The 11,649-nt window shown below is 35.9% G+C and overlaps 1 protein-coding gene across 50 annotated transcripts in view; it reads left to right on the forward strand.

Annotated features, from left to right (window-relative positions):
* The window catches only part of LOC106872181 (membrane-associated guanylate kinase, WW and PDZ domain-containing protein 1), a 668,717-nt gene that overhangs the window by 274,640 nt on the left and 382,428 nt on the right, over nucleotides 1–11,649 (forward strand). For all 50 annotated transcript variants that reach the window (XR_016241362.1, XR_016241361.1, XR_016241363.1 and 47 more), the window contains one exon: nucleotides 1,882–2,001. Coding sequence is in view for 40 of the 50 variants with exons in the window: in XM_089350230.1 (XP_089206356.1) it covers nucleotides 1,882–2,001 (120 nt within the window). In the remaining 10 variants the exon portion in view is untranslated. The remainder of the gene's footprint in view (nucleotides 1–1,881; nucleotides 2,002–11,649) is intronic.

The raw sequence follows: 11,649 nt of genomic DNA on the forward strand, positions 1-11,649 counted from the left end.
TTGGTAAAAAGAAAAATATTAAGTAAAGCAATGAAGAAAGCTTAAAATCTAAACCAGTGGGTTCCAAGAGGAGCTAAATCTCCTTTTAAGGGGGAATGCTAAGAGTCATGAAGAGGGCAGTGAACAGTATGTAAATTTTGATTTTAATGACAGCTACTATCTGCATTACATAAGGGTATACACGGGGGAACATAAGTATCCTTATATTGTAGGTGTTCAGTAAAAAGGTAGGAGGTAGGAAAAAATTGCCCTAAACTCTTAGATTAAGGAACTGCTGTTACCATTAATGGAATGTCAGTTGTTTAATGACACCCTCCTCAGAATAAATATCTGATTGTCACAAATAAGGTTGTATAGTTTAGAAATACTATTAAATTCTTCTGTAAAATGGCTGTCTTTTGGTTGAATCTAAATGAGGGAAATTTTAAAGTGATTTGGTTGTCCTAGTTGCCAAAATTATTGTCTTCAGGCTAGAGTGTTGGTGACTTACATTTGCCTGTTGAGTTTGTCAGATGTGCCACTGCATTCAAATCTTAAACAAGAATTTCTCTTTACATATCCAGATTAATTTATGAGACATATCTGACATCATATAGTTGCAATCTAGCATTTTCTTTTGTAAAGATATTTCTTTCAAAATTTTGCACAAAGCCAGTTATTATAGTGGGAGGGATTAGTTGATTACATTGACCCCAATGGTCAACTAGTACTCATTTAATTGACCCCAAAAGGATGAAAGGTAAAGTTGACCTTGGCAGAATTTGAACCCAGAATGTAAAGAGCTGGAAGAAATGTGGCTAAGCATTTTGTTTGCTACACCAATGACTCTGCCACCTTGTGGCCCTTTTTTTTTTTTCGTAGGTTTTTGTAAAGGTATTACATATTACAAATATTTCTTTTTAAAATGTATATTATTATTATTCCTTCATAACACAGTGTTGGTAAAAATGCACTGGAGTCTTTAGTTATCTGTCAATTCACAACAAGGGCCTCAAACAGATAATACTTTCCTTAAGATGTGCACTGTCCCCAATAAGGCTGCTTTTTGCAAGACATCAATCTTGCATGGGATTTCCAGTTGCCTTAAGAAGTCTTGAAGTTTCAATGGGATTGAACCCAGCACATTGATCACCACTGGTATCACTTTTACATTGCCCTTTCAGACTTTTTTGGTAGCATTTTGGATGTTGCGCTGAGTGCACCTATTATTATTATTATTGTTGTTATCATTTTCTCTTTATCACAAGTTTTGTTGGAGCTCCTGGAGTCTTGCATGCGTAACGAGCTTGCTACCTGCAGCCTACAGCACCATGCTATCCGTTCTTTTCAGCTATCTAATACTTTCCTGATTATTCTTCCCGTGCCAAGGAGGCAAACCTTTTGTAACAGTTCTACTGGGCACTCTATTCCAGTTTCCTTTATATTCCTCTTGATGCCTTCTGATACTGTTTCCGTGGACCCATCAATAATTGGCACTATTTTCACCTTCTTCATTTTCCATAATTATTATTATTATTATCATTATCATTATTTTCTCTCCAAGTGTGAGCATATGTAAATAATGTACATAATTCCTCATCTTTTAAATATAGAACTGTATTACTCTGTAAAGTGTTTAGCATTAACAAAGGCACCTGTAAAAACCATGTGACAACAGACAATTGGAGTCTGGACAGCTTTCCAGTTAGCCAGCCCCTATCAAACCATCCAACCCATGGCAGCATGGAAAATGGATCTTAAACAACGATGATGATTGTTGCTAGTATTATTATTATTTCATATTCTTTATGTAATGTTTTTAAAAAATATATTTTCTTTTCCTAATCCACTGATTTAGTGTTTATCCTAAAACTGTAACTTTGATTTTCAAATTATCTTCAGGTACCACACGTTGCCCTCGACCAGGAGAAATTAACGGAGTTCATTATACATTTCTTACTGCTGAAGAATTTGTGACCCTTGAGAAAAATGGCAGTCTATTAGAAAGTGGAATATTTGATGGTGAGTTTGAAATGAAGTTTATTTATTCTTATATATTGTTTGTTTTTATGTTCATTTATAATAAAAACAACTTTACATTAATCTGATGAGTTTCTCTGTACTTTTATAGAGAGTACAAACTTATTACTGTTATATACAAGAACGTTGTTGAAAGTTTCAACCAGCTAAGCTATTGTTGGACTGTCTGACAGTGGCTTACCTGGCTGAAACATCAAAGTCATTGGTGCTCCAGCATGACAGCAGCTTCATGGCTGGAACAAATAAAAGAATAAATACAAACCAGCTCTTTCTCTATCAGCACACGTTAATTTCATGAGCAGGCTGTTCCGTTGAGTGGATCAACTGAAACCCTCGTCATCATAACCGATGGAGTGCCACAATACATACATATATATATATATATATATATATATATATATATGTATATGCACACACATATATATACATATGTGTGTGTGTATATATATATACATATAATTTAGAGAAAATAACCAAAGTTCATGAACTCATCCATGAAAATCCACAGTCACATATAGAAAAATTTAATAAGTAAATACATTAAAAAGAACTATAATAAAATACAAAGTAATAATCAATAAAATAATAAAATATATATATAAAATAATATATATTATTATTATATATATATATATACACACAACACATACCTATATATATACATATATATATATGAATATATATATATATATATATATATATATATATATATATATATACTTTTCGAAAAAAATTAAGGTACTCAGAAATCTGTAAATGTACAACCATCCAGATTTCTGAGTACCTTAATTTTTTTCTATAATATAATTCCTGTACATCCCCTCCAAACCTTCCAATATATATACTATATATACACACATATACATATATATATATATATATATGTACACGTACATACATGCTTCAATGTATATGGATCCAGTACTTAGTAAGTAGTCTGACTGCTGGCTTTGTTGTTGTTGTTTTTTATTTTTATCTGCTTGTGGAATCTCTTGAACTACCTGAACACAATCTACTTCTGCTGACTTCACTCATAAGAAATATGTCGAGCTTCATCTTCCACAGTTTAAAGATGTGAATCTTGTGTCGAAGAACCAAGTCATTGTAAACTGGTGTGGATAAATAAATAATTTATATTTATCCGTTCACTCAACTATAATAAATGGCCATTTGACTAATCCTTATCAAAGATGTCCACCAGGCGATGATTGATTAGCTCTGTTGACTTTCAAGGAAGCTGTGATATTCAGGAAATTCTCAAAGACATTATCATGTTAAGTGCATTAACTTCTGTGAGTGAGAAAACCAAAATCACATCGCATATTCCGGTTATTAAGGACTTATTAGCTGACATTTAGTGACTGCTTCTGTCTGGTGGTAGTAATAGTAGTAGTAGTAGTAGTAGTAGCAGCAGCAGCAGCAGCAGTAATAGTGGCAGTGGCGGCGGCATTGCTCTCAACTATTATGATTATTTTTACAATAAATATTCCTTTTATTATATTAATAATCCTTTCTGCTATAGGCCCAAGGCCTGAAATGAGGGGGAAAGGATAGTCGATTTCATCGACCCTAGTGCTTCACTGGTACTTAATTTATTGACCGTGAAAGGATGAAAGGCAAAGCAGAATTTGAACTCAGAGCGTAGCAATGGCAAAATACTGCTAAGCATTTTGCCCAGTGTGCTAATGATTCTGCCAGCTCACTGCCTTAATAATAATAATAATAACAACAACAACAACAACAACAACAACAACAATAATTTCAAATTTTTGCCATAAGGGCAGCTTGGGGGAGGTGAGGATAAGTCGATTACATCAACCCCCAGTACTCAACTGGTACTTATTTAATCGACCCTGAAAGAATGAAAGGCAAAGCCGACCTCAGTGGAATCTGAACTCAGAACGTAGCAATGGGTGAAACGCTGCTAAGCATTTCACTTAGCACACTAACAGTTCTGCCAGCTCTCTGCCTTAAAAATAATAATAGTAAGAACAATAATAATAATAATAATTTCAAATTTTTACCACAAGAGCAGCTTGGGGGAGGTGGAGATGAGTCGATTACATTGACCTCCACGGTTCAACTGGTACTTGATTTATTGACCCCAAAAGGATGAAAGGCAAAGTCAACCCTGTTGGAATTTGAATAATAATAATGCTTTCAAATTTTGGCACAAAGCCAGCAATTTCAGGGTAACGAGGCCTAAACTTTTAAGAGAGGGGAGCCAGTTGATTACATCAACCCCAGCACTCGACTGGTACTTATTTTATTGACCCTGAAAGGATGAAGGGCTAAGTCAACCTTGGCAGATTTTGAACTCAGAACATAAGGGCAGATGAATTGTCACTAAGCATTTTGTCCAGTGTGCTAACAATTCTGTCAGCTCATCTTAATAATAATAATAATAATAATAATAATAATAATAATATAGTGAATGATAATAAGATGATGATGATGAAGAAGAAGAGGAAACTTGCCACCTTGAGCAAGTGCCTTCTATTATAGCTTTGGGTCAACCAGAGCCTTGTGAGTGGATTTGGTTGATGAAACTGAAAGAATTCCGTTGTGTGTGTGTGTGTGTGTCACCCACTACCACTTGAAAACTAGTGTTGGTGTGTTTACATCCCCATAACTTAGCAGTTTGGCAAAAGAAGACTAATGGAATAAGTACCAAGCTTAAAAAAAAAAATAGATGCTGGAGCTAAATTCTTCATGGCTGTGCCCCAGCATGGCCACAGTCTAATGGCTAAAACAAGTAAAAAAATGGTGAAAGTGGATGGGCATTTGGATGGGCTGCCTTCCACCTTGTTGGAGTCTGTTAAACTGTCCAACCCATGCCAGCATAGAATACAGCATTGGGCCTTACGGGGACAAAGTGGCTGAGTTCCTCTTGAGCGTTGGACCTCACGGAAGCAGAGTGGCTGAGTTCCTTTTAAGCATTGAGCCTCACAGAGGCAGATTGGCTGAGTTCCTTTCAAGTGTTAGGCCTCACAGAGCATGGCAAGAGAGATTTTGGCACAGTTGTTTTGGCACTGCTTATTTGGCATCACTGATTTGATGATGACTTATTTGACATCAGACGTTTTAATGTTTCTCTCACTCTCTCCTTCTACCCCCCCCCCCCTCTCTCACTGTTTATGTGTGTGAGCGTATTTCTTTTTATGAATATGAAGAGAGAGGAAGGCATTTATGTCAGTCATATTGAATTAATAAATTTTAATATCTCCTTCTTTCTCTTTCTGTCTTTAAGTGTAGGTTAGTGTGCGTGTGTGTGTACATGTGTGATTACCTTCACTACCAGAAAACACTGTTGCTAAAACAGGTTGAGTGTCCAGTGAGCCATGTCAAATTTTCAGCATCCAATCAACCATACCCAATCATCTCATTCCATGCCAAGCATGCTACTTACTGTACATCATCAATAGTTTGCTTATTAATTAACATAAAAGTAATCAACTTAGAAATTTCCTACATCTTAGATTTGTTTGAGAACACTGTATGTGTATATATATATATATATATATATATATATATATATATATATATATAATTTTCGCTCTGTAGTTCTGTATTAATAATCACAACAAGCATAACATTTGGGTGTTTGAGAGGTGGACGGTATTTTATTCTTCAAGCAACCAATGTGTCCATAACATGATGTCAGCTACCATCATGTCTACAGCTTTTGACCTCCATAAAAGCTAATCTAATTAACAGTGGAATATTGACTGCTTTAGAAATATGCCAATGAATTGCCAAAATAGTTGTTTTTTATATTTAGGCCCAAGTCTGATTGACCAGACCCATGATCAAAGACTTTCCAGCCGTAGCCATCCCATCTTTTCACAGGTTCCAATGGCTCTTTTTATTTTTTTCCTACATCCATTGAGTGTGAATTGAGGGAGACTTGCCTACTATTTCTAATTCAAAGGACAGCACAGACAGTTCCTCTTACCAAAATAGTTCTACAAATATATAGAATGACTACATGCTTGGCAACACCAACCAAAGTAATTTACTACTTTGTCGATGAGTAATACATGTGAATTCTTAGCATCGCTCACCTTCTCCTATGTCTGGAATCTGACAACATTTGATGCCATCGTAGTTGAATTAGTTACATATCATTTACATGTTTTGTCTGCAAATGTTTAGCTTGAATTCCTCACTATTTCTATGGCGGTAGGATCAAATTAGTTTTGATGAGCACTTTAAGTCTACTGGTTGACGAGTTATATATAGCTGTGTGGTTAAGATGTTTGCTTCTTGACTACATGGTTTCAGGTCCAATCTCACTGCTCGGCACATTGGGCAGGTCATTATCATCGTTTAACGTCTGCTTTCCATGCTAGCATGGGTTGGACGATTTGACTGAGGACTGGCAAACCAGAAGGCTGCACCAGGTTCCAATCTGATTTGGCAGAGTTTCTACAGCTGGATGCCCTTCCTAATGCCAAACACTTCGAGAGTGTAGTGGGTGCTTTTACGTGCCACCGGCACAAGGGTGTCTTTTACTATACACTGTGCTGACCAAAGCCTTGTGAATGGATTCGACATACAGAAACTGAAAACCTGTTATGCTTGTGAGTTTATCTATGTGTGTGTGTGTGTGTGTCTCCTTGTCTTGACATCACATCATAATCTTGTAATGCCTGTTTTCTAAGCTGGCATGGGTTGGACATTTACGACTCTTGCATGTTAGTTGTAAACGAGTGTCACCGTCATACAAGCAGTGTCATTCGTTTCCAATCTTCTGCAAAAATATGTCTGGCCATGAAGAAATATCACCTTGCTTGGAAATGAGTTAAGGTTTGGTTTAAGGAAGGGAACTCAGCTGTTGAAAGTCTGGCTCAGTAAACTCAGACATGGGAAAATATACGCACGAGTATGTGTTTGTATGTGTGCGTGTGCGTTTGTTTATACTTGAGTGTGATTCCTTGTGCATGAATCTTTGCATATGCATCTTATGCATGTTTGTGTATGTATGCGTCTGTTAATGCATGATCTTGAGTGTGTGTGTATACATACATACATACATACATACATACATAAATACATATATATATATATATATATATATATATATATATATATATATATATATATATATATATATATATATATATATTTATTTTATTTTATTTTATTTTATATTGTATATTGTATATCATATTATATATTGTATATTCCATATTCTATACCCCACATTAGTTCTGCAGGAATATAAATAAAACATAAAAAACAGACAGTGTTGGAACTCTTTTAAGCAAAATAATATATTCCTCTATACACAATCATACAAAAAACCCCCACCTTTTTTGTATTTATTTTTACTCGCATATATATATATATATATATATATATTTCTTTATTGCCCACAAAGGGCTAAACACAGAGGGGACAAACAAGGACAGACAAAGGGATTAAGTCGATTACATCAACCCCCTGACTGACTCTCATACTGGTGGCACGTTAAAAAGCACTTGCTACACTCTCGGAGTGGTTAGCGTTAGGAAGGGCATCCAGCTGTAGGAACCTTGCCAGATCAGATTGGAGCCTGGTGCAGTCTCCTGGCTTGCCAGTCCTCAGTCAAACCGTCAAACCTATACCAGCATGGAAAGTGGATGTTAAACGGCGGCAGTGGTGTGTGTGTGTATTTGTACACCCTGTTGCCATCACAATGGTAGCAGTGTAAATATATTTTGTCAGTTAAATGATACTCTTATAAGGAAATTGATTTCAGACATAACTGATCTAGAAAACTTATCTGCTTTATTTGCTCATTAACTCATTTCTTATTTATGGAATTATACAAAGATAATCATCAGGTCTTGAAGAACCCTTTGTCAGATTGGCTCCAAAGATTTCACAGATCTTCCATCTACATCTAACTAATTATTTGATTTGAGAGCTTAATCAAACAAATTCTCCAGCTAATTAGTAAGGCGTCAGTTGGCAACACACTCCAACCAACCAACCCCTAACCCCTCTGATGCCTCCTCTCTCTGTTCTACTTCTATTACAACAGCCTGTTCTCCTCAAACCCAGATAGTTATTCTACCATCTCCAGTCATGCCCACCCTGACTTCTTTGTTTCTCCTCTTCCCATCACCCATATCATGTCCTAGAACCCACATTTGTCACCCTACTCACCAATAGAGTGTCAGATTAAACCCCTTCTATTTGCTCTGACTCCTTGAATGTTGAGTTCAATTCCTGCCAAGGTCAACTTTGTCTTTCGTACTCCTGGGGTCAGGAAAGTGCATACCTAGAAGTGATGGACTGGCAGAATCATTAAACCATTAAATGGGATTCCTTGCTATATTTGTTCCCACTTCTTGTATCTTGGGTTCAATTCCTGCTGAGGTCAACTTTGCCTTTTGTAGTCCTAAGGTCAGTAATCTACTAGCCTAGTGTGGTAGACTGGTAAAATTTGTAGAGGATCAGACAGGATACCTTGTAGTATTTAATCCAGCTCCTTTAGTTCTGAGTTCAAATCCCACCATATCCTACATGTGTGACAAACTTAATCCATTTCCTGCTTTAACACCCCCACCTGGCACCTCGGCTTCCTTTAGTAGGGTCCACTCTATTACAAGCATTTGGGCCAGGTCTCTAATTTCAGGATACCGTCATCTCAGAAGTCTTGGAGGACCTGAAACAGGTTGTGTCTGTCCCTCCTGTATTTCATCATTTTATGTCCACATTCCATACTGGCAGGGGTCGGATGATGCGACAGGATTCAGTGGGTCATGGAGCTTTAGGTGTTTTCGCTCAATAAACACTCACAACGCCTGGCCTGGGAATTGAAACCGCGAACCGATGTCCGTGAGTCCGCTGCCCTAACCACTGGACCATTGCGCCTCCACATCAAATATGTATAAACTGTCTCCTTGAATTCTTGTCTCTGCCTGAAATTTAAAGTTATTTTTTTCTTTCAAGTTTTCATTATTTCTTCAGTTTGTGAATTCTTCAGATAAGAACTTATTTCTTTAATAGCAAAATGCTTTTTTTTTTTTATGAATCTCATTTGTGAAACAATCCAAATACATACATACATACATATACATCACACACTCATACACACACACACACATATGTATACATACATACTTACACATATGTCCATCCTTTAAACATGCTTTTGATAACTGTTTTTTTTTTTCTTTTCCTATCAACAAGCTAACTAGCTGCTATCAATATTTTTTTTTTTCTTTCTATATTCTCATCAAAACAAAAAGTTGCTCTAAACTTCCTCATTTGAATTGATCATGAAAAGATAAAATTTATAGATTTTGGCAGTCACCTGATTTCCATGAAAAGACAAGATTTGTTATGTTTGGAAGCTGAATTAGTTTCAGTGAAGCTGCTAGCTTCAAAGGAAGAACCTTAAGCCTAATTTATTGACAAGGTGTCATTTCAGCTATCATTATACACTGGCAGACAGTTAAAAAGATAAATGAAAGCTTGTGTGCATACTGAAAATGAACTTATATATTCCGTTTTAAAATGAAATATATCTCAATAAACCAAGAAAATTACACTACTTTATCTTAGGAAGTCACTTATGATAATATTTAAACATAAAATTTGGTGAAGTTCTGTTACTTCTTACTATGGCAATTTTACAAGATTTTATGGTTGAAGGATCACACACATAGTATGAATTCATTATCACTTTAATAAAGAAAGAATGCTAATAGCAACAGTACACATTTTCAAATTTGATCAACAGCAGAAAAGAATTTAGAAGTGTGCTTGCATATATATATATATATATATATATATATATATATATATATATTTCCTTTTCTTACATAACATAACAAGTTACTGGGTGTCTTTCTCTTCTGTTGTGGCTCCATTCACTTGATAACTATTCAGTGACTGCGAGATAAATCAGATAATTGTATTTTTGAGCCAAGACAAGACATTGCCATAGGATTCGCAGTCAGATTCACTAAATAACCAGAAGCTGGACCTGTTGGCAATTATGTACAGTGATTGATTTTATTCTCGTCAATGAGCTCAAACACTGAGGCATGTACAAAGGCTTCTTTGAAGTTTCTCACCATAAACAAATAACCAAGCTGACTTTAAGTATTGTTGAACTTGATAATGTTATGATAATTTCATTGTCTTTATTGATTGTTGTTTAAAGTAAACTATTACAGTAAGCAAAATATTACGAGTAAACAAAGGAAATCTTATAGTAAATTGTTACATTTTTCTGGCTTTTTTTATATCAGTATTTGAAAAAAAATAATCTTCACAAGTGGCTTGAACTCCTAAAGTTACCAGGACTTCAATTCAGATTGAATCACTATGAATGGCCGCAAGGTAAAACTTTGTTTGGCAAGAGTGACATTCTGTTGCAAGAAAGCCTGTTAGCTGACAGTGGGACTCAATACAACACTGCTTCCTGCTCGATCCTGTCAATTCATCCAACTCATGAAAGCATGGAAAATAGATGTTAAATGGTGGTGATGATGATGATGATGTTGTGACTCGACTGAGGAATGTAGAAATGTTTTGCTCAGAAACAGTGAAACACTTATAATATGTTTGTTGAGATGAGCTAAAAATAAATACCTAATCCAGTGAGCCATAATAATAATAATAATAATAATAATAATAATAATGATGATGATGATGAAGAGAAATACAACTAGTTTTAAATATCTGAGTGAGAAATATATAGTTACACTACTGGATAGTAAAGTCTATTTGCCAATATAAAGTGGCAGTCCTGCTTAGGATGATGTTATTATTTTTTAGCCCCAGGAAAGCATCTTTTCCAGCTAGCTACTGACACATCATCTGTGTCTGTATACTGTGAGCAAGGGAGCTAATGCTCTCCCTCCAGCCTTAGTGATACCTGCAGACCAATGGTTTCTGGGTTATTTCCCTTTCTTGGTGCAGGACAATCACTGGCTAGAGATGGTAGCAACTCACCTCACTCACAGTATATACTTTTAAAGTGACACACAGTCACTGATCTTATAAAGAGAAAAACAACTAGTTTTAAATCTCTGAGCGAGAAATATGTAGTAACAGTACTGGTTAGTAAAGTCTATTTGCCAACGTAAAGTGGCAATCCTGCTTAGGACGATGTTACAACTGTTTAGCCCCAGGAAAACATCTTTTCCAGCTGGCTACCAACACGTCATCTACGTCAATATTCTGTGGGCAAGAGAGCTCATGCAGACCAATGGTTTCTCTTTATGAGATCAGTGACTGTATGTCACTTTAAAAGTATAAACAGTAAGTGAGGCAAGTTGCTACAATATACAGACACAGCTGATGTGTTGGTAACCGGCTGGAAAAGATGTTTTCTTGGGGCTAAACGGTAGTAACATCATCCTAAACAGGACTGATGCTTTACATTGGCAAATAGACTTTACTACTACTAATAATAATCCTTTCTACTAAAGGCCTGAAATTTTGGGAGAGGAGACTAGTCAATTACATCAACCCCAGTATTTAATAATAATAATTATCATTTAATCTCTGATTATCATGCCAGCATCAGTTGGATGGTTCAACAACTACTAACAACCCAGAGGACTGTGCCAATCAACAATATCTGCTTTGGCCTGCTTTCTTCAGTTGGATTCCCTTCCTAATGCC

Source organism: Octopus bimaculoides, chromosome 4, assembly GCF_046866305.1.
Source record: "Octopus bimaculoides isolate indiv1 chromosome 4, ASM4686630v1, whole genome shotgun sequence".
Lineage (NCBI taxonomy): Eukaryota > Metazoa > Mollusca > Cephalopoda > Octopoda > Octopodidae > Octopus > Octopus bimaculoides.